The sequence below is a fragment of the Dermacentor variabilis genome, unplaced genomic scaffold (assembly GCF_050947875.1).
Source record: "Dermacentor variabilis isolate Ectoservices unplaced genomic scaffold, ASM5094787v1 scaffold_18, whole genome shotgun sequence".
Taxonomy (NCBI): domain Eukaryota; kingdom Metazoa; phylum Arthropoda; class Arachnida; order Ixodida; family Ixodidae; genus Dermacentor; species Dermacentor variabilis.
Genome location: NW_027460346.1, coordinates 943637 through 970384, shown reverse-complemented (window position 1 = coordinate 970384; position 26748 = coordinate 943637). Strand labels below are relative to the sequence as shown.

Below are 26748 nucleotides of genomic sequence, written 5' to 3'. Positions count from 1 at the left end.
CGGGTCCACGAATGTGGGAAGGACGAAGAAGCGCGAATTCGTCGCGTGCCGGCGGACGTTGAAGACCAAGCGTCTCGTTCGGCGCTCGTGCATTCGTGCCACATCGTTGGTCGAGGACAGGTCGGCAGCCATGAAGCGGCGTTCGAAGAGCTGCGCGGTCCAGAAGAGCGAGTCCCGCGCCGCGTCCCCGGCCCGAGGACGAGCGGCCCGGTCCGATCCGGCGAAGAGCGAGCGCCGCGCATCGCCCGTGACGCCCCGGGGCCCAGCCGCGGTCCCGGCCAACCAGCAGCGGGGCGAGGGAGGCGCCGACAGCGAGGCGTCTCCGTCTTCCGCCGAGTCCACCAGTAACACCACAACGAGCATCGAGAGCGAACCGGTCACTGAATCCACCACAGGCAGCACATCCCTAGGGTATGCCCGTTCGCAATGTCCCCGAAACGTTTCTTTTTTTTTCTCGTTCGTATATATATATATATATATATATATATATATATATATATATATATATATATATATATATATATATATATATATATATATATATATATATATATATATAGACACGGAGGGTGTATCTCTCAACGAATGCTTTCTCCCAAGAATTTCGCGTTAGCGCGCTATTGATAACGCAGGTACGAGCGGTTAAACATTACTCTCCCCTCAAAACGCGTCTATCACCCTATAACTTTTACGCCGCGCGTCCGTCGCTATGTACCGCCTGCTCTAAGCGGTCACGTAATCGTTGTCTTCTTCCGGCTGATTTGAATCGAGTGTGTTCGCGCGACTCTTTCCTACGCAGCTTTTCTCCTGGGATTGATGAAGCCAAAGTTAACAAGCAATGGCGCGCGGCGACTAGAAACGGCGGGGATTATTGCTACGAGTGTATCTGCAATGCACAAACCACAAAGCTGCTTCCTGTATTATTTCGGTTTGGTAATCACCTGATAACATGTAAATGTCCAATAACGCGTACGTTTACGATTGTCTTTATATTAGTATCGTAAGATTTCTTGGTAGCCGTCGGCGAAAAAAGGAGGAGCTGCGCCTAACTTGCGAATATGGTGTAATTGTCTGTAACGTGTCGTCTACTCCAGAATGTAAAAAAAAAAAAAAATTCGTCGGAAATCGAGCCCACACTTTCTGTCTGGGAGGCCAGGAGGCCGCTACACCAAAATCCAACTCAAGATGGCGGCTTTCTGACGAACGTTTTGACACGTTGTAAGTAACGTTTAACTGGCCTCGCAACGCTCTATTTTTTCTTGATAACAGGGGAAGCAAAACTGCAGCAGTAGCACTAAGCACACCGCTAGTCAATAACCGGGCAAATTTACGCACAAATCAGAAAGGTGAAGATAGTGAATCTCTCCAAGAGATCCACTGTAGAACACCCGTACATCCCACGTATTCGAATTATTTCTTTCTGGAAGATGTTCGTAGCTCGGGTGGCTCGGCATGTCTGTCTAACATTCTGACTCTCTAGAGACTATGATATAATTTTTCTTATTGGATTGGTTAGCCCTCGCAAAACCTCCCCCCCCCCTTCTTTTTTTGTTTCTCCAGTAATCATCTTGATCGAATATTTGTCTGCTATTATTCCAGGGCAAACCGTATACAAAGCTTGGCTCCCTGAGAAATGACGATCCTGCAGATACCGCTGAAAGTGCATTTATTTTCAAAAATGCTGGCGATCCCTGTGTTGGATAAGAAGGTCAATGTTGGCGTTGACGCGCAGCGATCGTCGCTGCAGTTTCATTCCCTGCGCTCACCTGCTGTGCAAGATGAGCGCAATACGGAGCTGGTACCATTCACGTTCCTGCCGCCCCAATTAAGAAGACATCGCTACTCCTATTTTCCTCGGCTGCCCCATTGCCAGAGCTGCAGTAGACGATCCGTATTCAGGCGGTATATAGTGGGTCATTCGTTTGAAGAAACATACAGATTCTTTGCATTCTTACTTTAGGGGTGCACAAGTTACTATGGATCCGCATGCTATAAAAAATAAGCTTAATGCAGCGGCATGTTTAAAGGATTCGCGATGACGTAACGTGGGTAGCCAATCGGATCGCTCGCCCGGGTGACATCATTCACGCGCGCCACGTAGCGTGCGAAGACGCTGCTGAAAACGAAGGGGCTCCGCTGCCGCTGAGATCGGTAGCGATACACATTTATAAAACGTTAAAATAAATTAACACGCTCTACGCAGAGCGCTTATTAATGATCCGAAAGACCTACCCCACCGACTCAGCCCGTTTGTACGAAATCGTCAAAATCATTTCAGCTTCCCTTTAACGCGAAGTCCTGAGAAAATTCATCTGCGATCACTCGGTTCAGCGTCGTGTCCTTCGCCGACCAAGCAGCGGTTGCAGTGGCCTCGCGGTCATCTCTGTTTAGGTCCCGATCTGTAGCCCTCACTTCCAAGGAGTTCCCATAGGTAACCTGGCGTCCCAGGTCTCAAGCGTACAGTGGCTCACTCGAGAATATCAGAGACACGATATGGCCACTTCATCTTCTCTCTCATATGCATGCGTGGTCGCCGCCGGTAATCGTCTCAGCTGTCGGTGTAAATCGTTATATAACAGCCCCGGCGGAGGCCGTAGGTTCCCCGTAGGTGCATCAGTGGCCCCAGCAGTGCACGGCGCGGTAACGTGCGTGGCACACTCCAGCGAGAATGTAGTCCAAGACCACGCGAGTGTCTCTTCACGTAAAATTTTGTAGCATAAACGTTACACGCAGAACATTGCGCTCCGAAAGACAACTGCAACAAAAATAATTCACCTTCGCCTAAACGTGAGCACATGATTGTGGCGGTGGAAGGCTGCCAGTGCGGCCGCAGATCTGACCCGTTTCCCTCACGTTCACCAGCATAACCCCACGGCAACGCCACTTACCCATCCCGCCGGAAGACTCTCAGCGTGGCTGGGCCTGACCGGCTAACGCATGCATGCCTGTAGGCCTTCTCTACTTTACCTAGAGGGCGCGTAAATGGATAACGGTATAATCAAAGGTGCTTAAGCACTCTAGCGTTCCGTGCAGACGTAGCTTTTCGACACGCTAAAGCGCGATTGAGAAATAATTGATGCATCATCGAGGTGATACTGTTAAGACAAGTAAGACAACAGACACAGCAAGGGCGCTATGTTTGAGGCACATCGCTTTCTTGCAAAAAACCATGGCTACAGCTGAGGCTGCGCACTGATTTCGCCTGGTGCCGCAGTTCCAGCGCGTACGAAAGCTCTGCGACGTCGCTAGGAGCCACCCGGCGCCCGGGTCGCGGGGCGAGAGCGCCGAGAGGAGGCCCCGCCCGCCGCCGGGGATTCAAGTCTTGGTGGCGGGCGCACCACGAGAATGTGCTGGTGACGGCGCTCGGCCTGTTCATCATCGCCTGCGTCGTGGCCACCGCGGTGAGTGATGGTAGCGATGTGTAAGTACGAAGAAAGACGCTTAATTTCGCTACCGTATAGGAGAGCATAGGGCACTGCCCGGTGAGTGACGAAGATCAGGCATGACCATGATGGTCAGCCTTAGATCAGGCATGACCATCATACCGTCACTCATCCAGCTCTCGTCCTATATTTTTGTTTGAAATGTGTTCGTAGTTGCACGCGCGTTCAAACACTCGGACCGTATATATACAGGGACCACCCTTAAAGGACCCCTCAGCAGGCCCCAAAGCAAATTTTGGTTATACATTGGAACTTGTTTGCGTGTCCTCTAGGGAGCGTTGTGCTGCAAAAATTTTTCATATCGGCTCCCATTAATAGCCGAGGTAGAAATATTTCTGTGCCGCGAACCCGTGATTTCAACAGGCAAGCTCCACTGCCAAGCAAGACACTGGAGAGCTTTAGTTTAGGGGACGCAGGCAGCGTGCGTACGCATGAACTAGGGGTGACGGTACTGCGCATGCACAGACCGAGATGTAGGCGTCTGCGCATGCGCAGTACCGCGGCCCCTAGTTCTTGCGTAGGCAACCGGCTTGCGTCCCCTAATCTAAAGCTCTACTCTCTCCACTTGCCCCGTCCAGCCTCCGCAAGCGAAATTGCTTCCCTGCGTTCTACCATGCCTGAGCTCGAGGATCACGTGACGCGTACGTCACGGGCCCCACCTTCATTTTTTTTTCTCCTCGCTTTTTTGCGGTGCGGCGCACTTCCACTGACGGCATCGCGCTCGAGCTGTTGTTATTGTCTGGGTTCACACAGGGCACGATTTTGCGCGCTGTCCACGAGGACACCTGACTAGCGCTATAAGTCAATGCTACACGATTACTGAAGCAGACACAAGCGGATCACAGAGCATGATCACGTGCTTGAACACGGTAGAAAATTACACAGTTTCGGAGTCTGCGCGCGCGACTGCACGACGGTGGGGACAAGCAGACGAAACGGAAGTAACCTCTCTTGCTGCGGTGCGAAGTAAAACAAAAACATGCAGACATTCCGTTTGTGTGTTTGATTATTTTTCTAAGCTTTAGTTCGTCTATTGAAGCAATATGTTACACAAATAACAGATGTTGCCTTGAATAATTCTCGAAGTCACGTGCCACCACGAGCGACGTCACAGCGCGAACACGTGTACGTCATCCTCCGGCTTGGAGCGCGGCAGCCGCGAGAAGAAGAGAAAACGGCGTTCCGTTTGAAATTTCAGATCTTTCCGCGGCGCGTAGCGATGTAATACTTTGCAGCCACTATTGTTATCGTGCTTTGTATGCTCTGCGCTTGGCAGCTCAAAATGGCCAGACCTGGTGAGGGGCCCTTTAAACGCAGTAAGCCTTTAGGTGAGGGGACGAGTGAAACGTAGATTCTCGGCTCTGCTAACAACTTCCTTTGCGGAACTTAGCGCGCCTTCGTCTCACATTAAACGCAACGAATCGCGCATAACACGGTCCACTATAAACAGTCCGTTCCAATAAACGTAAAACCAACCGGAAGAACACGACTTATGGCTAGTATTCAGAAGTGACCAAAATATTTCTTTTAACCGCTGTTCAATACGGGCATCCAGGAAAACTAAGAATTGTCAAAGCAAATAGCTGAGAACTGCTGTAACGTTGTTATTCATATGGTACATATAAGTGAGGACGGTTCTCTGCGACGTACACCTTCGTGAGCTGGTATAAGCAAGTCGCTGTAGCCCGCTGCTGGCCGGACGGCAAACAGCCGTCTGTTTTTCGCAATAAATCTAAGAAGGCTTGCGAGGCAGCACGTAAACAGCAATGGTATAATTTGCCGACCACGCACCATGGCAATTGTGTAGACCGCATAGAACAAGAAATTCCAGTGGCGCACGAACGAGCGGGATGTGTGCTCGTCAAGGGTGCGGAAGAGGACAATATTCAGGAGGGATTCAGGAGCACACCTACGATTAGATGGGGGCGGGGGGGGGGGAAGCGAAGCGCGAAGAGAAATCTGAAAACGTGCAATCTATAGTTACAGTCATACAACCGCAAGATTTACAAAATAGGGGAAGCAGGACTGGAATTTTTTTTTCATTTACGGAAATTTCTTGACTCGGCGGACGTCCTGGAATAGCCACTTTCTTCAGAACCTGCATGCCACCTGTTGTTGCCTCTGAAATGCTTTCCGCCTGGCGGTTCTGCATGCTCACACGTAGCGTCAGGCTCTTCATGACTGTCAGGACCTTGTGCCGCTGATTCGCATGGCACTGTGGTCGACCCTATCGAGGCTTCCTTAACGGTCTGGCCCCCGTAATTCGCATTACTCGGATCGTGAAATAGAAATTAAAAACAAATAGAAAAGCCAGGGAAGATGGGACTTATAATTTTTTCAGCAGAAAGATTGAACCCGGCATAGTTTCCGTATTATTCTTAAAAATATCATTATCCACTGCGGTAACAAGCACCTGATGCGCCTCAATTTTTCGGGATGAAAAGTGTATTTCCAGGTCATTTGGCATACGGCTAAATGTACGACCTCGTCGACACTCAAACTGTGCATTCATCGGAAGAAACAGGAAACTCGCGTTCACAACGAACTTTGTGAACAATAGGAGAGAGGTCGTTCATTCATTTTCTTTTCTTTTTTTTTTTTTGAGCAACCCAGGTGGACCGCTGGTTTTCCGCTCAAGCCAGCGTGACGACCACACCCGTGGCTTCCTCGGAGCGGAAGGCAGCCCGACTTTTGGACGCGCCGGCCAGCCCAGTTGGCGCTGCTGCCAAGGAGGCGAGAACGACGACAGTGACCGCTGCCGTCGCCTCAACGGGACCGTCGACCAAGGGACGGGATCGCCACCATGCACTCGCCTCGACGCCGGCGTCGTCCTTCGAGGCAGAAGCAAGCAGCGAACCAGGAGACATTACCAGCGAGGTGAATGGTTAACTAGCTGTACAGCTTATAACGCCACATATTTCGTATATATAGATGTGCTGGCTACTTGTTTCAGCTGGTGCCTGTTTGCGTCGGCAGAGATAGCCTAAATATACATGTCATGTGCCCTTCCGGTCTTGAGCATAATGGGTATGGTGCCTCCTAACGATCAATATTTGCATTTGCAAAGCGTTAGCAACACAAAGGTACCGGCTGCCCAAGAGAATGGAAAATTGCAACGGACATATTCGACAGTTCAATAAACGTGTGCGTCTATTACTTGCGACGTTGACAGGCGACCAAGAAGCGATATATCCGAACGCTGCGGGCAACGCCCCCCCCCCCCCCAAAAAAAAAAAAAAAGGTGCAGTAAAGCGTTTAAGGGCAAAACGTTTACACAACCTCGGACACTGCGGCGTACACACCATGGTTGTCCGTAGCTGGTCGTCAGATGAGCGACGCGCATGATGCGCCAGCAATCGTACAGCGCAAGAGGCCAAGGTTACCCAGCAGCGAAGCATTTTTTCAGTGCCAGAGGTGCGCCTGCTCAAGGGAGTATACAGCTAAACAAACAAAAAAGAATAGTTAACTTCAGTATACCAATGTGACATAGGTGCGTCAGCGAGGTTGGAAGGGCCCCAAGCAGTTACTGCTGATGAGATCTCATACGCACTGAGTCACACAACTCACACAACGATAGTGTATAAAGAAAAAAACAGACAATGGAGCCCCACAGCTAACCTTGTACACCTGCACGGATACCCAAGACAGTGTGGATGGAAGGATGGCCGCCGCGGTATACCGTAATTGGTAATGCACCGAACGTGTTAACGCACGTGGCTGTTTCGGGTCTCATGCATATGCGGCAAGTAGATATTTAACGGTTAAACTAAATACTATAGCGCTTCTTAAAGGAGTGTACAGGGCACAGCGCATTAGAGGAAGAAAACGCGCGCAAAAATGCTGACAGGTATTGTCGTGTGAAACAAGCGTACACCATAAGGGTGTCACGAGGAACAATTATTAACACATCGATCGCTGAAGAACGCTTATTATGTCTTATTATAGGCCACATCATCACTGTTCCTGGAGCACCCTACATGCATGACAGCAATACATTAGAGGGCGTTGAATGATGCGAAAGTATCTTAGGTTGAGTGTTGTGAGAAAGGCTGCTGGTGCCGAGCTCATAAATATAAAAAGCAGTACTGGAGGCCTGCCGAGCTTTTTCAGGGCGCGAAGGCCACAATCTCACCGTTCTAGCAATACGCGTGCTACGTTTGCTGAAATGGATATGCATTTTTAATTTTCGCAAAGCTGTAGCAATGAATTCATATTTCATTTGAAACGTCTTAGGTAGAATAGCTGAATCGCGCAATGCAGCCTACAGCGGACGAAGCAACTTGACCATCTTGTCTTTTTAATGAGTAGTAGCTGTCCTCTCTTAGCCCTGTAACGAAATGTATTATTGCGCATTTCTGGCTGAAAAACATGACACAACGCATAGTTGACAGCTAACCTTGTTATACAAATTAATGTTTGAATCCCTGACTGATATCAGGCCTAGTGCGTGTCGTTATTAGATTCTTACAAGCATATAATTTCGCATCTGCACGGCCACCACTTGGCGATAGCGACTCCCTCGCTATGTCGGCTTGTTGGGATTTTCCAGACTGTATAAACGCCGAAAATATTGCTAGAGGGCCCACTGCGCCGAACGCAAGATTGCCGCGCTACTGCACAAACTACGTTCCGCTTTTTTTAATGGGCCGTGTGACCTGTGTACGGTCGCCCAAGAAGTTGATCCAGAAGATATCAACATGCAATAACGACGTAATGGAAGCGACTCCCGGACTTCCTGAAAAGGATAAAAAAAAGTGCCGAAAGAGCGCGCGCGGTGAATCTCAGGCTTCCCACTTTCCGTTATGCGTGGGATATATAGTGGTGTGAACGTTTTATTTTTATTGAAGTATTTGCTTGGAGATCACAGTTGGTATACGGCAGAGTACGTTCTACATGTCCTGCATCAGGAAATGGAACTTTGTCGAGTTAAAAAAAAAAAAGCTTTATTGCGATACTTGTGACGGTAAAAGATAAGCATATCTTCTTTCTCTCTTTTTGTTGGTGCTAGACAACACGCGGTGACGACACACTGTTTGCTATCGCTTTGACGCCGCGCAGCCTTACACTGAGGCGACCGACTCGACGACTGTGCGGACGCGCTCAACGAGGCGAGCCGCCGTGCAGAGACGGCGACGCCAGCAGCGGCGAACCCGGGCCTCGACCGCAAGACGGCGAGCCCTCGAGTCCTGGCGCCGTAGCCGGGGCGCGGTCGTCAAGGGCGGCGGCGAGCTGCTGCGCCGAAAACTGCACTCGGCGCACCGGCTGCCCCTTGGCGCCCCCCGTGGCCCGGCCAGCAGTTCGGTGAGTCGGCCTGCCGCCACCGAAGGGGGGGACTGCGTGCACCAATCGCGTGGCACGTCGAGTGACGTGAATTCGAGGTCTCCGTCTCGGCGTTCAAAGCCTGTGTATATGCATGACTGCCTTAATATAGGACAAGGAACTCGACGACAAAAAAAGAAAAAAAAAAAAAGAAAACGGCAGGACAAGCGCTCACGTCACACAAAAGTTCATTCCCGACGAAAAACAAGCACGCTTTTCGAAGTGCCGACACACGCAAAAATAAAATAAAATAAATAAATAATGACGAATATCGACGCGTGCGCCCTTGTATAATAATATTTGGGGTTTTACGTGCCAAAACCACTTTCTGATTATGAGGCACGCCGTAGTGGAGGACTCCGGAAATTTTGACCACCTGGGGTTCTTTAACGTGCACCTAAATTTAAGCTCCACGGGTGTTTTCGCATTTCGCCCCCATCGAAATGCGGCCACCGTGGCCGGGATTCGATCCCGCGAACTCGTGCTCAGCAGCCCAACACCATAGCCACTGAGCAACCACGGCGGGTCCGCCCTTGTATCGCACTACTGTGCCCTCAGAAAACAAGACAAAAAATCCGTAACTTCAAAGCAAGAAACCCGCCAGAGCTCATGCGCCTCCAACAAAGGCACAGACAGGGCAAAGTTTATAATACATTTGTTGTGGTACTCCGTTTGATACTGAATTTATTTTGCTTTTATAATTTTTTGTCGGTGGTTAGGAAAACTGCTTTTTTTTTGTGTGTGAAATTAGCGCTTGTCCTGCCCTTTTTGCTTGTGTCGTCGTCCTTCTTGCGCTATTAAGAGGAAGCTTTAGCCCGGTTGCTCCAATCTAAATACATGTAAAAGGAGAATTCGTTTTTCTCGACAACCACTGCGCCGAATTTGACGAGGTTTACTGCATTTAAAAGAACACTTATAATCTAGTGACGGTTGGTTTCGAATTTTCGATTGAGGTTGTCAATTATTTATTAAAACTTGGCAAAAATAAAAAATTTTCAGAAAACGAAAATATGAGGTTTACAACTCTGTAACTCAGCAAGCAAAAATGATAGCACAATTCTGTAAATTGCATATGATAGTACATCTAAAGCGTACAAAATTGATATGTTACACATCAATCTAAAAAAATCAGTGATATGGAAATGCAGCTTTTGCAGAACCCTTGTACACAACGTAACAACTTCACGTGAGATATAAAATGACATATCAAATTTATTCGCTTTCAATGATCTAGTGGATGCCGATTACAGAACATAGATATCTGTTCTTGATACAGAGCTATTAATTTATAAATACGTGCTTCTATCTTTTTCAAGTTTTCGAATATTTAAAAATCTGTTATAAAAATTCAGGCCCAAAATCGAAGTTCCGCTTTCAACAGTCATCAGAATTCACCTTTCACTCTCTAATGCAACAAATTTCATTAAAATCGGTTCAGGAGTTATCTCCGAAAAACGTTTTTGCGTTTTACATGTATTTAAATAGGCCGCGTCGGAGTTGGGCCCGAGCTAAAGCTTCCTCTTAAGGCAGTCATGCGCACGTACAAATTCGCCCGGATTTACATATATATATATATATATATATATATATATATATATATCTTGGACAAACTATTTCTCCGAATTCATATCGTATTACACACGTCTTAATCGCGTCGAGGCTGACGAGCCCCCGCCGCCTGTCGTCACTGACTTGCGCCGTAGAGTCGGGCTCCCGATTCATGTGGACCACCTGCGGTTTTCTTTGGCGCACTACTAATGCACAGTCAATCAAATCAAATCAAATTCAATCAATCGTCTACCTCCTCTCTTCCGACATACGGTTGCCAAGAGAGTAACAGGAAGGGACGAGAATGGTTAAACCTAAATCGCGCGTGACTCCTGGATGCCGGTTCACGCGTAGCGCCACCCTTTCACTGCGCGACGTAACCCATAAAAAACAGAACAAAAAAAAAAACCAGATTTTTAAGAGGGATCACGCCTTCATTTTAAGTTCGAAACTGCTGGTGTTTTTTTATTTTTGTGACAAATTTTCACACATTTAGAGCAAATACTGGGCATATGCGAGGCAGTCTCACGTCGCGCAACCAAACTTACGAGCACTCCCTATAACTTCTACACACGGCTTCGCTGTGTGCTGTCGCTAATTAAAATTAAATTAATTGAATTGGATTTTTTTTACGTGACAAAAAACACGATCTGATTATGAGGCACACGGTAGTGGGGGAGTCCGGATTAATTTTGACAGCCTCAGTACACGGGTGTTTTTTGCATTTCGTCCCCATCGAAATGCGGCCACCGTGACCGGTATTCTATCCCGCGACACCGTGCAGCCCAACGCCAAAGCCAGTACGCCAGCACGGCGGGTATGTCCTGTCGCTGATGGGACTTGTACGGGATTAGACACTTCCTTGCATTCGCTTCAAATTGGTGCAATGTACATATACTTCATATTTCGCGTTAGCAAAAAAAAGAAAAACGCCTTCAACGTTTATATTAGGTGCCTCGGATGCAAAATGCTTGAGCAAGTAGACGTCAGTTTCTACTTTATTCCCTATAGTCAAACGGGAAATGCCAAAAATAAGAGTAAAAGGGGTCTTCTTGCTGCAGCAGCGGTACCTTGCAAAATCAAAAGTGCATGAGCTTCGATTCTGAGATCTCGTTCGCGCTGTCCCATTCCGGAGGCACAACGCAGAATTTCGACATCGCTAATAGTACACTTAAGGAGGCATAATAGGAAAGTTGAAAGTGGCACTGTGCGCTCCATCTGAATATTGCAGTTTACCTCGGTTCTATATAAAAGCCGCCAGATCCAAATTCATTGTGCAAGCCGCGGCTATAGATGAAGTTTCCCAATGGCGCATGATGTACCTTCAATTGATTCTTTCGTCAGCGACATTTCGCAACAGTATACATTGTGAACATCCAGCACACGAACTCCTAATCAGAAGAGGTTACATCGCCTGCGTTCACCTAAGCCTGATGCAGCCTTGCTTGACTTCGGTAGTGCTGCAGGTATATTGAGGTGAATTGTTCACTCACCCGGAGATTAACGGGGCCTTATCCTTTAGCGCCAACTCTGACACTCGCTGCTCCTTCGGAGCGTGGATAAGTTGATCTGTTGCCGTCTGAACCTTACACAAGTGCCTTCAGTATGGGCTGCAACCGCTTTGCCACGCGTCCGTGCGCTGTAGCTTATACTGAGCGCAATAGTGCGCTCAGCTAATGTCCCTCTCGACCGCGGTAATGACAAATGATTCTCGCTACTTCAGACGCGCCCGCCACAGCAGAACAGTAGCCGTTGTGGCGCGGTCCGCTACACTTTCTGCCCTCGGCTGCGGCGCGAGGCGTTCTACGATCGGGAGATGGGAGACTGCGTCGCGGTCACCACCGCCGCCGAGCAGGATGCGGAACAGAAAGTGGCTGCACGGGCGGCAGCTCGGCGCGGAGGCCGCCGTGTCAGGGACGAGACGCCGCTGTGCAACAGCAGCCCCAACCGCTTCTCGTCGATGGACAGCTGCCGCCAGAACTGCCTGCGAAGCGAGCTGCCCGCTGAGCGGTGCTTCGACAAGGCCATCTTCTCCGAGTGCCGCAGGTGAGACGTGCCCGAAAACGTTGTGTTTTCATTTCGCCCGTCGATTATCGTCCGTACCGCCCGTAGGTTTTTATTTTAGTCATATTCTTGACGAGTCCGACCCAGTTTTTTCTGCGTCTGGCCGTTCTCGAGGGTTGATACCGGAGATAGTATATACTCTCAATATTTGGGCGGACATGCCACTTCGACCACTGCAGGTATGTGCCACTGCGGCCTCTTGGTCCGTACCAATGAGCGTGTGAAGGTCTTCGATGCACTTCTTTGACGCCAAATTGGGTCACTGGGTATCCCGACGACAAACGACACCCACGAAGCATTACGTAGATTAATAAATCGTTCACCTTTATTTCTGGCCATGGAAAGTATATTTGCGCAAAAAATAATGACTTCTTACTTAAGCTATTGCCTATTCAGTAGAGTAATTATTTAGTAATTTAGTAACTAATTCTTCGACTATCCTCAGCTGGAACTTTATTCCAACACCTACGTACATTCGCATTACCTAGATGTCAACTCTCCTTAACTTCTTTATTGATAAAAAATTATCGCTTGATAACCAAACCGTGTTTCTCGAAGAGGCCCTTATGCCGGCTAAAGAAATTGCAATGTCCAGGTAGCTAATCGCAAAAATTCATTGTTTTTTTTTCGCACTTGTTGCAGCTCCGGAATTGAAGCAGAACGATAGTGAAGTCATTCTAACTTTGCGAAAAATTCCATTAGCACCCTTGTCTATATATACGCCCTTAAAATGTGCTGGGGAATGCTTTGGCGTTTCAGTTCTATTTCCCAAAATCGTCCCTGCAACGGATCGTAACTAGAGCGTCAATGAAACAGCGTTACGTCAGAAACCTTTCCCTTTCTCTGTTAGTTCAGTATTCCCACTTGAAATGTTTTATGAACACATATTTCAGGCGTCCTGGAAGAGTTTTCTCCCTCAAGCGCAACAGTTTTGCGTATTCGGCCATAGAGAAATATTCAACTGCTTTGAATATGAAATCATGAAATACGAATCTCCCATGGGCACTATAGATTCGTTTGCGCAATTTCGAATGTTCGACTCCGCCAAACATTTTTTTATATCTGGCATCGAAAATTCATTGCAATGGCGGTAGTAAGGAAACGTCCTACTATATCGCATTCAATACCCTTTTCCCCACTGAATTCCAATACATAAGTACCACTGAATTCCAATACATAAATACATAAAAAACCGAGGACACCTAAGCAGTCCTTAAGAGTTGTGAATGCGAAAACATTAATGTCCAGTTGAACGCCGTTGAGCGGTGCTACCAGTTATGAACTCCGGGCGGGCAAGCGAGCGCGTTGGGGCGCTTTTCCTACGCCTCCTAGATAGCACGAGGTCGGTTCGCTTCGATCCGTGACGTCAGGCTACCTTGTCCGACTGCCATAAAACTAATGGGGATGCTTCTGAGTAAGCTGCGGTCATTTTGACCTCACCGCTTTCGTCACGCAATGCCTGGCAATGGAAATTTCGGTTCAAATAGCATGACGTCATAAAACAGAGCGCACAGGCCTGCTATCCAGGAGGCGTTGGCTTGGCGCATTTTGATTTGCCCTTATCGAGGCGCAGTTAGAACGCAGGCGAGAGCTTGTGCAGGCGAGAAGCGCGCGGACAACAGGCTTCCGAGAGCGAGAGTGACGCGGCGTCATGGCGATGCCCTCTCCCCTCACGCAACACCTCGCGGCAGCAGGTGTCCCCTTTTGCCCGCTCTGCTCCGTGGAGGCGCGCTCGTGGCGTGGCGTCGCAGCCAATGGGAAATTAGGCACCGTTTCATTGCTACAGACGCCGGCTTTATCGCTCAATGAGCCATTTGATGCTTTCGCATCAAAATAATATCAACGAACATGTCGTAATGGTTATTAAACTAGGTCAGTAAAGTCAATCCGTTCTCGAGGTGTGCCAGCATCGTATGAATACTGAAACCAACGGCAGTATCCAGATATCCGCCGCCAAACTTGCAAGAAATTTCATTCGTCTTCCACCAATCGTTCGCGCACAATAACTTACAGTAAGGTACATCGTTGAACACGGATGTACTGTGTCGCTAATTACGGGGAGACATCTTGATTCCAGCTTTGTAGACATGCCTTCTGAGAGTACCGATATGCTCGAATTCCACAAAGGGCGGCTTGAGCTAAAAGCAATAATGAAATGTCAGTGTGAGAAAGGTTAATGTAAGAGCCTTAGTCTCGATTCTCAGATAATTTTATATCTCCACTGATGCTATGTGACTTAAATATTAATGTTGTCATTTTTTTCCTGGAATCCGATAGTAGTTTACCAAGTTAAGGCACTCGACCCTAAACTATACATAACAATATCGCAAGTAAGCTTTGCTTCCCTTTAGGGAGTTGCAGCTACCGTCAAGCGCAAAGGGTTTGAATCCACAATTTTATTCACTCGTACAAATGGTTCGCTAGCGCTGGTGCTCTCGCGAATCGACAGCACCGTCAAAACAAACTTACTTTTTGTGTACGAGGAGTTTTCGCAGGTTTACATGCACCGTCATCTATAGCTTCCACAACATGGCCTTTGCGAGGCAGAGCGCACGCCCGATGCTTCAGATACTATCGGACGTCGACCTATACGTGCGATTTGTTCTCTATATCGCCACTACGAAAAGTTTGCAACGAATATCGACGGGCTCTGACGTGTGGGGGAAACGGCAAAGATGAAGTTGGGGGTGTGGTGGGGACAACCTTTACAGCGAAAAGCTAGGAAAATTCCGCACGGTCTTCTTTGACATTCATGGAAATGTACTCTGTACGCCTCCATGTTGCCGGTATGTTATTTCGACGTTAGAACGCAAGGTCGGGCGTGTTGGTTTTGCAACTTCAGGTAAAAAGTGCGGAAACGAAGCCGCACATGTATACCGACGCGCACAAAGCGCCACTTCCAACAAATTTATATTCATAGAAAAACGAAGACTACTTGTTATACGCAAGGTGCAGTCGCAGTGCGTCAGTGGGCAGCTGCATGCGGACAATGCAATTCTTTGGATGATATTGAGAATGATGCTATACACGCGCAGACACCCGCGTGCTTCAGTGATTCTTCTTTAATCATTTTTCAACCTAACCCTGCAACAAAAAAACACGTGCCAAATTTTGGTGCACATGCACTTAACAATCCCGACAGTGAATTACCAGGTGACCTTTGGCGCATGTTTCGTTGTTGCAAGAAGTCTAGATAAGTGGGTGAGGTTAATTTAAACTTCGTAGCGGTCCCGGAACTTTCAGGATCAAGAACTGAAATCACGTAATAACGTGTTAGAGCGGGCAAAGCGTTCGGCAGAGAAGAGCGTCAGGCACGCAGCACTGTAGAAAAAAACAAAGGGCACGCAACAATATAGATCACGATTATTGTTTGGGGACAGGATAAGCCCCGAAAAGTATTTGTAGTGCAGTATATGCTCTTGGACAAACGTTATCCCAGTCTACAACGTATACACTTTCTTGGAACAACCACAATATGAGTTTCAACGGCTCTGTGCTCCAGTGGCGGCCGAGCGGTCTCCAACTGTTTGGATGGATAGTTGGGCGTGTTGGTTAAGCATGATCTGAAGTGAAGGCGCTAAAATGACGGAGGACAAAGAAGAAACACAGATACACACAGGGCGCCACTTCCAACAATGCGTTTTTTCCTGATTAAACATTGTTGGAAGTGGCGCCCTGTGTGTATGTGTGTTTCTTCTTTGTCCTCCGTCATTTTAGCGCCTTCACTTCAGGTCTCCAACTGATTCTATATGGGCATAATTTGTTAGTCGCGCTTTGTCCCTACCGCTTGCACTCGCCCCGTGTTTCCTCGTGCAGCGCTCTCATGTCGGCGCGTTCTCGAACGAACCTTGCCGCAGGGAACACGTGCGGTCCACGCGGTGGTTCTTCGACGGCCGCCGTTGCCGCATGTGGCACTTCCCGGCCGGACGATGTCCCGACGCCAGCGCCTTCCGCACGCGGAGCCAGTGCGACCGCATGTGCCCATCCTCTCCCGCGGCGCCCAAGAAGGTATGCGCCTACCGACACGAACGAATGACGGAAAGGTGACGACGCCGACTGAAAGCGGGCTCATTCGCCGATAAGTGCTTGTTTGAAACGGCTGTTTGAATAGTAGCGTTCTTAAACAAGTGTGAAAGCGAATATTTTAAACGGAAAAAAAAAATTCGAAGTGTAAGCAGCGCCCGTGCTATACCTTGTTTGGTCAAACTTTGCCCGATGCAGCAGCAACGTGGCCTCACATTACGCCTACGTTTTCGCAGCTGTCTATACTGCTACGGATAAGAACTTCGGTCATAGAAGCAAGCGCATGAGCATGCTCTTACTGCTCCGAAAATAAAGAAAAAAAAAAGAAATGCGGATGAGATAGAATGAAAAGTGGCTAATTTATGCATTAACTTCATGAAATCCTGGAGTTTTGCATGCCAACCGACTACATTCTTATAATGAGGCACGCCGCAGTGCGAAACTCCGGCAATGCCGGCGGGCACACGAGTGTTTCTGCATTGCAACCACATCGAAATGCGCCCGTCGGGGGACGGGATCGAACCTGGAACACATTTCCATATCAAGAAAAATTACAGTCACCTTTATTTCGCATAGAGTTCTTTAGTAGCAAACAAACAAACAAACAAACAAACGAAATGTTACATCAGCAAATAATATACTAATTAATTAGTAATAGCTTTGCTAACTATATATGCGGAGCTGAAAACTCGTTACAGCTGTCAGAATTTTTTTTGTGTTAAGTTTCTTGTGCTTAGGTCAGAGTTCTTACACGTCATATTGAGCGTAGCAGAAGAGTACACTGGGCTTTGTCTAGTTAAATCATCCGGTGGCGATTATGCGCGGACCATTTATTCTTTTCGACCGGCAGGCCTTAACAGTCCTAGTAACCCCGTATATTCTCTGGCAGCCGATCATGAGAAGAGATAAATCGAATATAACATTTTCGTATCTGTATGCTTCGATTCAAAACAGACGCACAGAATTCGTGTTCCAAAGGTCAAATATTCGTGCACCCACTAATTGCGCGAAATGTAGCAAGCGGGCTTTCAAACGCTACGCAAGATAACTCTAACGAAGATGACGGATGCCAGGTTCGCCGCGTCGTCGCAGCTAAAGTGAAATTAAAAATTCTGGGGTTTTACGTGCCAAAACCACGGTATGATTGAGGCACGCCATGGTGAAGGACTCCAGATTAATTTTGATCACTTGGGGGTTCTTTAAAGGGCCCCTGAACCACCCGTTGGGCTTGAAGAAAAAACACAGTCCGCGGATAGCGCACGCTGCTGTGAACACCTCAGCCAAATTTAGCGACTGAGTCGTGCGCGGCGCGTGGATCTCACAAGCCCGGAGCGCGAAGTCACCTTTCTCTCAAACGCTCTCTTTTCAGCAGAAGCGAACTGCTGATTCTCTTATGCACTCTTCATTTCGTAATAAAGCCGATTGACATACGCGGCTGCTATTGGCTGACGTCAAATCAAGAAGGGTGTTTGGATAAGTGCGCTTCTTCCTACTCTTACTGTGGATATCTATTTATGAAGTCCAATAAGCAGGATGAAGTAAGCGAAAATACGCTTTCGAATATCGATAATAATTACGTAGTTCCGGAAGAAGCCGACTATCGTCTGCTCACGCGCACTCGGCTGTGGCCACCCGCCTAGGAATTAAACTTTGGCCAGCCTGCTTATCGGTGTCGTAGCCGGCGGGTCTCAATAATTTTGACCAGTTTTGAACACTCAGCTAGCCTCGAACCAGGCGCAACTTGAGGTCAGACCACACGCGGGATTGCCAGCGCGCGCTCACTCCTGGCTGCTCCTGGTTACACGCCTTGGCAGACTTCGTTTCGTAATGAGCTATTGATAGCGCTTCAAAAATGCGCAAGTTGGGTGTGGCTAGTATCCGTCGGTCATGCTGGTGCAGGACAGAGCCGGTCCGCTCCATGTAGCACAGCCAGACAGGAGCACATGAACGCGAGCGCACCCTCTCGCTCTGTCGTGCACAAAGCAAACGCCGCAGTTGCAGGTAGCCGCGGTCTGTGGCTAAGCGCACTGCAGTGGCTAAGCGCACTGCGGCTCGCTGAAGACGACCACGTTTGGCGTGTATTAGGCGCCAAAATCGGAAATAGTGGCGTCCACGTGAACATCCAAAATCAAATTTGAACGACGCTCCACGGCGACGTTCAGTACGCGGAGTTTCGTGGGCAGATCCGCTCCACCGTAGCCTTCGCAGTGCAAATCAGTTGAAGGAGCGGACGCACCGCGAACTGTATGTTTGATTGTCAATAACTGCACTTCTGCTGAACGCATTCAAGAACTTCTTGCGGCAAGGTATTTCTGAAATAGTCTAACTTCAAATTCATATCTCGGTTTCGACAAAAAGTGGTCCAGGGCCCCTTTAGCGTGAACCCAAAGCACGGTACAAGGGCGTCTCTGCGTTTGGCCTCAAACCGAATGCGGCCGCTGCGGCTGGGATTTGATCCCGCGACCTCGTCCTTAGCAGCACAACGCCATAGCCGCACGGGGACTACGTACGGCGGGTGCAGCTAAGGTTCGTCTGCTAGGAGCAGGAACACAGCAATTGGCTTCTTCCTCAGTCACGCCTTCGTTCTGCATGAACGGCACAACCTTGGTTTTGTCGGACGAGTTGCGTGAACAAGAGCATTTGAGGCACATAGAGCGCAATTGCGCCACTTGGGCTGGATTATTTGAAGTGGTGAAAATCACTTGCACATAGGCTGCATAGTGTAGTTCGCTAATTAAAAAAAATATATGCAAATTCTTTTTTTTTTCAGGATGTTTGCCATGGGAGATAAGACGAAACTGCGCGGAACGGTATGACTAACCAAGAAAATTGATGAGCTCGTCGTTTTGAAAAAACAAAAACAAAAAACAAAAAGAAAACATATGAAGCCAGCACACAATGAAGCCTAGGAATCACTGGCGGAAATTAACCATCCTTTAACTGTAGATTGGAGCTAGACTTGTGGCAAACGTAATATGCCTAATGAAGCAACAAGGAAATGAAAGTGGAAGAGGCAACTTTAGACAGTCTTTAGAAAGCACATATTAAGTTTTCGCAATGCGAATTCATGGAAAGTGTCAAAACTTAGACAGCATTTGTAGCTTAAAGAATATGACCGCGAAATCTAGCGACCAAGACTAGTTAAACCCAGCTCGAGACGAGGCGCGATCGCTGCCGGGTGATTTTGATGAAGGGAGATAGGGTTACCTGTCAAAGTAAACTTCACTTAGCTCGCTCGGTTCCGAGCACGTAACTGTTACCATCTTTCGGCATCTCAGCTCATTTCTCCGAGTGGCCACACAGTTATCATATGTTCACCACTGTTGCATTATTGCGGAACTTTTGAATTTTAACGGTGGTGATTCACAGGTGTTCATACCTAATATGTTAAATATACTATACCTAATACCTCATATGAGGTACTACGAGGTACTATACTATGGGATATGAGGTACTACGAGTACTAATACTATGAGGTATTATCTCATATGAGGTATATACCCCTACCTAATATATTAGGTATACTATACTACACTGTAAACCATAGTATACAGTGGAAGTCGCGAAGCGTATCCTCGGCCGCCCACTCTAGTCTTTTACCTTACACATTTTCGCTCGTGCTTCTCCTCTCTTTCGAGCTGAGAAAGATTCATGCTGGGTGTTATTCATAAAAGCAACAGCGCTATCCTGAGTCCCATACCTGTAACGTGTCGTAACAGCGTTCTTGTCCCGGATGAAAGTCTTGTTTGGATTGCAGTAAGGTATATTGTGGCACAAGAACGTATATTTGCACATGATTACGCAATAAGCACTAGCGGGCTCTTGGTCGAGGTGTAAGTTGCAATTGGCCTTTGGCTCTTGAATTTTTTTATCGAACCAAACTTTCTACTGTCATTCGAGAGCACATTTGTGGGCAGAGTTTGCAGAAGGACAGCAGGAATGGGATTCGCGTAATGGTAGGCCATGCTGTTGAACGAATTGCACTTTGGCTGCGGCACAAGGTAAGGCGCTAGAGCAGGACGGTGTATTTGAAGGACAAAGTAGCTATACTATTACATTTGAGGCTGCCAGATATTCTCTTGAATCACAATATACACATCTGGAGGCCCAATGTGTTTTTTTTTTCTTTTTTTTAGTGGCAACCAAAGAAAATTCGGTGGAATGTGCGTATAAGCCTGTGTTAATTAAAAAAGGTTGCAAAATCTAACGCTAACGGGCCAGAAAAGTACAAAACACTATTGTATTTTAGGGGAGGAAGTTGAACGTGTCGCGGGAAGTTTGACGCGCTATTCTCCATCAGTGCCGCTAGTCCGTTCTTGGATACGTCGGCATGGTCTGCCCTGAAACTAAATGTCGCTTTTGCTTACATCAAACATTGTTTTGTCCGGCAATACCCGCCATGGTAGCTTAGTCGTTACGATATTTCGCTGAGCACGAGGTCGCGGGTTCGTTTTCTGGCCGCGGGGACGTCACTCTGACGGAATCAGAAGGCAAAAACACTCGTGTAGCGCGCTGTGCGGTGCAATTTAAACAGCCACGGTTGATCACAGCCCATCGAATACGGCGTTTCACACTGGCACTGCGTTACATTGAAACACGGTAAACTCGCTCGAATAATCAACATTTCCGGTAAACAGTATACCTTTTTTGGCAGCGGAATATCTATAATTAATCGCTCGCGGCAAATATGAGGACGATAGAAGAATATCCATCTTATGTACTAAAAGTGTTTTTCTGAGATGGGGGGAGGGGGAGGGTCTGCAACATGTTTCCATGGATATGTACACCTTTGGAAGCTGTACAAATGCACCGTCATAATTTTAGGAATGGGGATATAAACGAGAACGACGGAGAAATGAACTAGTATAAGTGGCACCAATTGATCTGTTTTCGCACCTAACACTCCAAACACGATGATGTTGTAAGGGTATGCCAGCAAACAGAAACGATCATAACTAGAAAAAATCGTGAGTCAAGACAGTGAAAAAAGAAGACTCCAGCGCCATTCCTGTTCCTTTCCTGTGTCTTAAAGCACCACGTACCAACTCGCCCAACAAACCACCCTTGGAGTAACGTTTGTAAAGATGCACATGTAACCATTGATTTATCTCTGAAATAATTAATGGCAACATCCAGACGAATTTCAAAGTTTTGTATATTTTTGATCAATACAAGTTGATGTCAGTCGCAGTAAAAATGCAGGAGAAACCAGTAGGGTTGCTGCGGCGCAGGTCTCGCGTTATCCAACGTGTATGAAATTACTCCTAAGGCTGAAATAATTGCATATTGCCCCTGCAATATTCGCCGCGAGGTCAAGCATAGTCGCTGCCTGGCGGTTTCCGACGGAACCACTTATGGCACCTGAGATTGTGCGTGCTGGCAGGCTTTTCTCCGCTAATCCCATTCAACGCGCTCCCTAGCAAAAAAAAAAGAGAAAAAAAGAAAACAAAGGAAAGGGAGAAAGAAACCCGGGAAAAGGGAAAAGAAAAGAAAATGAAAAAAAAAAAAGAACGCTCGCGCGCCGCTGCTCCGAGATGGCGTTGTTATCAGAGGGCCTTGTTAGCTATGCCGTAAGCAGACACGCGGAAAAATGGCTAGTATTTTTCTGTGTTCGTTGTAATTAACATTTAGTTCATTGCCGTTTATAATTTTCGCAATGCCTGCTCGGGCGGCAACTGCATATGCTAATAAACGAGCAAACAACTGCATAATTTGTAATTTCACGCTTCGTTCACAGTTTCTGGCAGCGTCGAGCCTTCAGAATGCGGCAGTCAGCAGCCAATGAGACGGAAGCGCACGCAACAGAATACACAGATTTTCTTTAACCCGCAAAGGAACCTTTCTTAAAACTTGCTGCGCGCTTTAGTTGTTAAAAACATTCATTTACACATTTAGGTTGCACTTAACCGTGAATATTCGCCTTTGGACTGGCATTCTTAATCCGGCGAGTTAGGTTTGTCCGTTGTTAGCAATGCCAACAATAGATACGTAGAGAAGCTTAACAAATGTCTTTCTATTCTTGCGTATTTTTTCCCGTGCTTTCTTTTGTGAGCTGATACATGTGAATACGCGCAACACTAGTTTTTGTGAGTAAACATAGATCATAATTTTGGCATCTAATGGAAAATTGATCAGATTCTGTTTGGTGACCTAGCACGATGAAGCGTATATTGTGGCGATTGCGGAAGAAAATATTAACATTTGGGACGTACGTGCCAAAAACTCGATATGATGAGGCACGCCGTAGTGGGAGAGCCGTGAATAATTTCCGCCGTCAGGGGTTTTTTGACGTGCCACCTAAATATAAGTACATGAGTGATTGTGGCAGGTTTTTGTGGACGGATTATGCTACGTCTGGCTTCACGCTTTGTCATGATGACGACATTCAGAGACGAAAGCAAGCACCGACACCAGCAGGCGACTCATTCAACGCTTTGAAATCAGCTCACGAAAATAATAAACAAACATACAGCCCGCAAATTTATATGGATAGTGCGCTTTCGGCACGTGACAAAGCTTTTGCAGGAAAAATTCCACTTTTACACACCTACGTAAATGTAGTGGAGAGTATCGTCGCAAAAAAAAAAACGCATTTAAGAATAAATAGGCGCCAGCACGCACTTTGCCCATGTGCAACTTCAGCCGGCATTTCCAAATAACTATAGAGATCCGCGCAAAATTTTCTTCTCACCTCATCCAAGCCACACACTCTAAAAACAAAGAGTTCCGGGAACTCTGTTTCAGGGAGTATCTGCTTGACTCCCTTTGAGAGAGAGCAGAATAACTCACCCCGACAGAATTTTGTTACTACACTGCAATGGAGTGCTGGTACTCTTCTGCAGAGTGCTAATACTCTCTCCCCACAATGGTGATAGTACTCCCCCAAAGTGTTTGCTCTCCCCCCAGACCTAGCACTTCTATTCCTCCAAACCGAGTGTTCCTACTGCCCCAAACCGAGTGCTTGTACTCTTCCTAACAGTGTGAAAGCACGATATAGAGCCATGGTCAGGTTTGAAGGGATTCGCAATACTTGCATATGGGGAACATTTGATTCCTTCATAAGCAGCTCCTGCTCTTATGCTTGGGAATTGGATGTAATCTGTAGCCGCCGAGTTACTCATATGATACATTCTTTCTCTTAAAAGGTCAAAATCTTTTATTGATCAGTCTCAAGACAAACTGAATAATATTTACAGGAACATACTGACACATACACAGAATCAGATTACAATAACGTCCGTGAACTTTACAAACCATCTTGTAATAAAACGTAAGTCTATTCTCTAAAGTTTCATCACTATTGTAGTGTAGAAATATCCTTCATTTTCAATTGGCCCCATCTTTTCAAAAAGAAAGTATGCAGTGGACAGTTAAACACAGAACAAATATGCGCAAACTCATAAATTATTGACAGTACGATCGAAGAGAAATATACGTCACATTACTGGCCAGCAAACGCACTTGTAGCACAGAACGCATGCACTTATATGGCAGTGGTTATGAGAGGAGCTGCTAAGTATGAGGCTGGTAATGCAGATATATTGTACAAGAAACTGATTTCGTGCCATATTCTCGGACAGCAGCTCATTTGAGAAGGTCCTGTACAGCATACATGGACGTTACTGAGTGAGAGTAAAGTGCATTTAGAAATGTGTCGTGTATTCGTGTGAGGCCGCAGATCTAGCTTTGGTTATAAATATTTCACGTAAAGTTATTGATGTATGGGGCAAAGTTACTAGTAACGTTGGTATTGGCTGCACCCCATTGTTTCTAAGCGTGTCTTGTCGTGGTTTCACAGCAATATCCCGCCCGCTTGTGGCTTCAGTCGCTCTTTTTGCTTCGTCTGTTACGCTTTATCTGGGCCTAAATGGGATTAAATTTCAGAGGAATATATATTTTTTAAATGCAGCAGGTAATAAGACTGCCAGCACGCATAATCGCTGCTAATTGCAGTGGTTACGCTTGTCCATGCCTCCGTGGTGTAATGGCTTCAATATCAGGCTGCTGTGATAGAGGTTCTGCGTTGGAATGCTGCCGTCGGACAATTTCAACAGTGTTTGTTTAGTTGTTTATAACGCAGTACTTTCTTAAACATGATCACTTTGCAAAGTCGCCAAGCGATTTAGAGCCAGAAGGACGAGGCTTAGGCAAATGCATCTGCTACCCATCCTCCCCACCCTGGCTGAACTGCCCTGCTTGCGGCTCCCGCAGACACAAGCGGCCCAGTTTCCCATAGTAATTGTATGGAACTCTGTGGTCGCCGCCACCGTTCCGTCTCGGCTGCGGCGCGGCACTTTCGGGCACGCGCGCATGCTTCCCGCTGCCAGCACTCGCACTGCCAGCGTTGTGAGCGCGAGCGCCTGCGAACATGGAGTGAAAACTCTTCACGTGTGTCTTCGGGCGCGGGACGCCGCATTGTGTTCTGTTAGCAAGCGAACTTTTGCTCCCCAGTTTATGCTGGCACTCTCAATGGTTCGCCATTTGGGCGAAACTGCGAATTTCTTTTAACACTAGCGCTATCTTGACAAGTAACGAAATATAATCGAAACAACCAAACCCTCGTGGCTGCTACCTCCTATTGAAGGCGAAGGGCCGCTGATTATGCGTAACATGCGAATACGTGCTCAAGCAGGACTTTGGTTTTTGGCAAGCCCGTTCATAGCCGATTGGGGAGAAACGTAGCCCAGAAAAGGCCGAAGACAAGGAACGCGCCGTACACATGCAGCGCTCGTCCCGTGTGTACTGCTCGTTCTTTGCATACGTGCATTTACGCGCTGCGTTTAGCCCAGTCAGTCGATGCGTGCACCTTTACAAACGCTCGTGTGTGCCTACCCTTGGCCCCTCCCCCACCGCCATGCTGGCCCGTCCATTCCTTGCTCGCAGAAACACCAGCCGGACCGCCGCTGCGCCGCTCCCCGGTCGCAGGTGTGTAGCGAGCACCACCTGCGCTTTCCCTTCTTCGCCGACGTGTCCTCGGGCGATGGCCGCGTGCGCTGCCTGAAGGCGTCGCAGGCGACGCTCGTCGGTCGCCGCTGCCTGGTCGCGCCGAACCGCTTCTCGGGGCTGGCCCAGTGCCGCGCGGCCTGCGTGCGGGCCGCTGCTGCGGCTCGGCCGAGCCGCCCGAGGAGTGGCCGCGAGGAGGAGGACGAGGCCACGCAGGGGAAGCCGCGGAGCCGCCGACGCGCGCGCGCGCGATTTCTTAACGCTTCGAAAATATCGATACATTAAAAGGCTGTACGCCCCAAAATTTTGTTTGCGCTCATTTTTCACACGCGCTCTACTATTACAGCGTTCGACCAGTTCGCCACAATTCATTCCCGTAATATTACATGGCTGTCCCATTACAGTTCGTTAAAAGAAAATAACACTGTCCCAATTAAACTTGTACCCACCTCGTAGTATCCCAACACAACAACCTCCAGCCAATAGTTTTATCCGATAAAAGGTGACCGCGACGGGCCTAGCGCCCCCGATAATCGTGGCAGTCTTGGAGTACCGCAGATAGCGGTTACGCTATCTCCCGGCACCCGAAACATTGAATAAGGATTATTAAAGATGAATAAATTCTTTAATAATATTTATTCAGTGTTTTGTGTGCCGGGAGGTAGCGTAACCGCTATCTGCTGTACTGGAGCAGGATTTAAAACCGGTGGTCCTCCGGCGATGGGGCGTGGAGGCGGCGTGGAAGGTTGTAACTGGCCCAGCTTCACTTTTCTTATTAAACATTTTCCTACTGAAAAAAAATAATTTTGGGGTTTTATGGACCAAAGCCACGATTTCAATGAGGCACGCCATAGTGAGGAACTCCGAATAAATTTTGACCACCTGAGATTCTTTAACCTGCGCCCAATGCACAGCACACGATCGCTCTTTTTTTTTTTCATTTCGCCCCAGTGGAAATGCAGCCGCTGCGGGCGCGATTTGATCCCTCGACCTCATGCTTAGTAGCACAACGCCAAAGAAACTATGCAATCACAGCGGGTAAAGCTTTTCGTAATAAAACTAATATAGTAGGAAGCTTTCAGTTCACTTTTAATTGTACATTCTCGATGTAAATGCGAATAGGTTAGAAACGTATGAATGACCTTATTGGGCCATTGCTAAAAGGTTGTAAATAAAGCTATTGAAAAAAAAAAGACATTGCCCTGTACTTTCACAATTCCTTGTATTTCGGAATGTTCTCAAAGAAAAAAAATTGAGAATTGATTTACAGTCTGAGTTATTTCTATGCGCAAAAGATAAACTTGGGAAATTGTGAGAATGTAATTGAACATCGAGGTACTGTTATGGTAAATTAAAAAAAAGCAAATTAGAAATTGAGACTAATTGTCACAGGAAACTTATTTTAGTG

General features: G+C 47.4%; 1 protein-coding gene across 1 annotated transcript; it reads left to right on the top strand.

The window, feature by feature from the left end:
* Positions 1 to 38: 38 nt before the first annotated feature.
* Positions 39 to 25638, top strand: LOC142568331 (uncharacterized). Its single transcript, XM_075678339.1, has 7 exons — positions 39 to 411; positions 3215 to 3401; positions 6057 to 6320; positions 8502 to 8744; positions 12034 to 12356; positions 16232 to 16382; positions 25281 to 25638. The coding sequence occupies exons 1-7, from the start codon at positions 131 to 133 to the stop codon at positions 25623 to 25625; spliced, it is 1794 nt and encodes a 597-aa protein (XP_075534454.1). The 5' UTR covers positions 39 to 130; the 3' UTR covers positions 25626 to 25638.
* Positions 25639 to 26748: the final 1110 nt, after the last annotated feature.

What these genes read in the sequence shown, in the direction of transcription:
- LOC142568331 (XM_075678339.1), top strand. Translation starts at nt 131, where the DNA reads ATGAAGCGGCGTTCGAAGAGCTGCGCGGTCCAGAAGAGCGAGTCCCGC. An exon ending in CAGGAGACATTACCAGCGAG is followed by an intron (nt 6,321 to 8,501) that starts GTGAATGGTTAA and finishes GACGCCGCGCAG; the next exon opens with CCTTACACTGAGGCGACCGA. An exon ending in GTGGCCCGGCCAGCAGTTCG is followed by an intron (nt 8,745 to 12,033) that starts GTGAGTCGGCCT and finishes TCGCTACTTCAG; the next exon opens with ACGCGCCCGCCACAGCAGAA.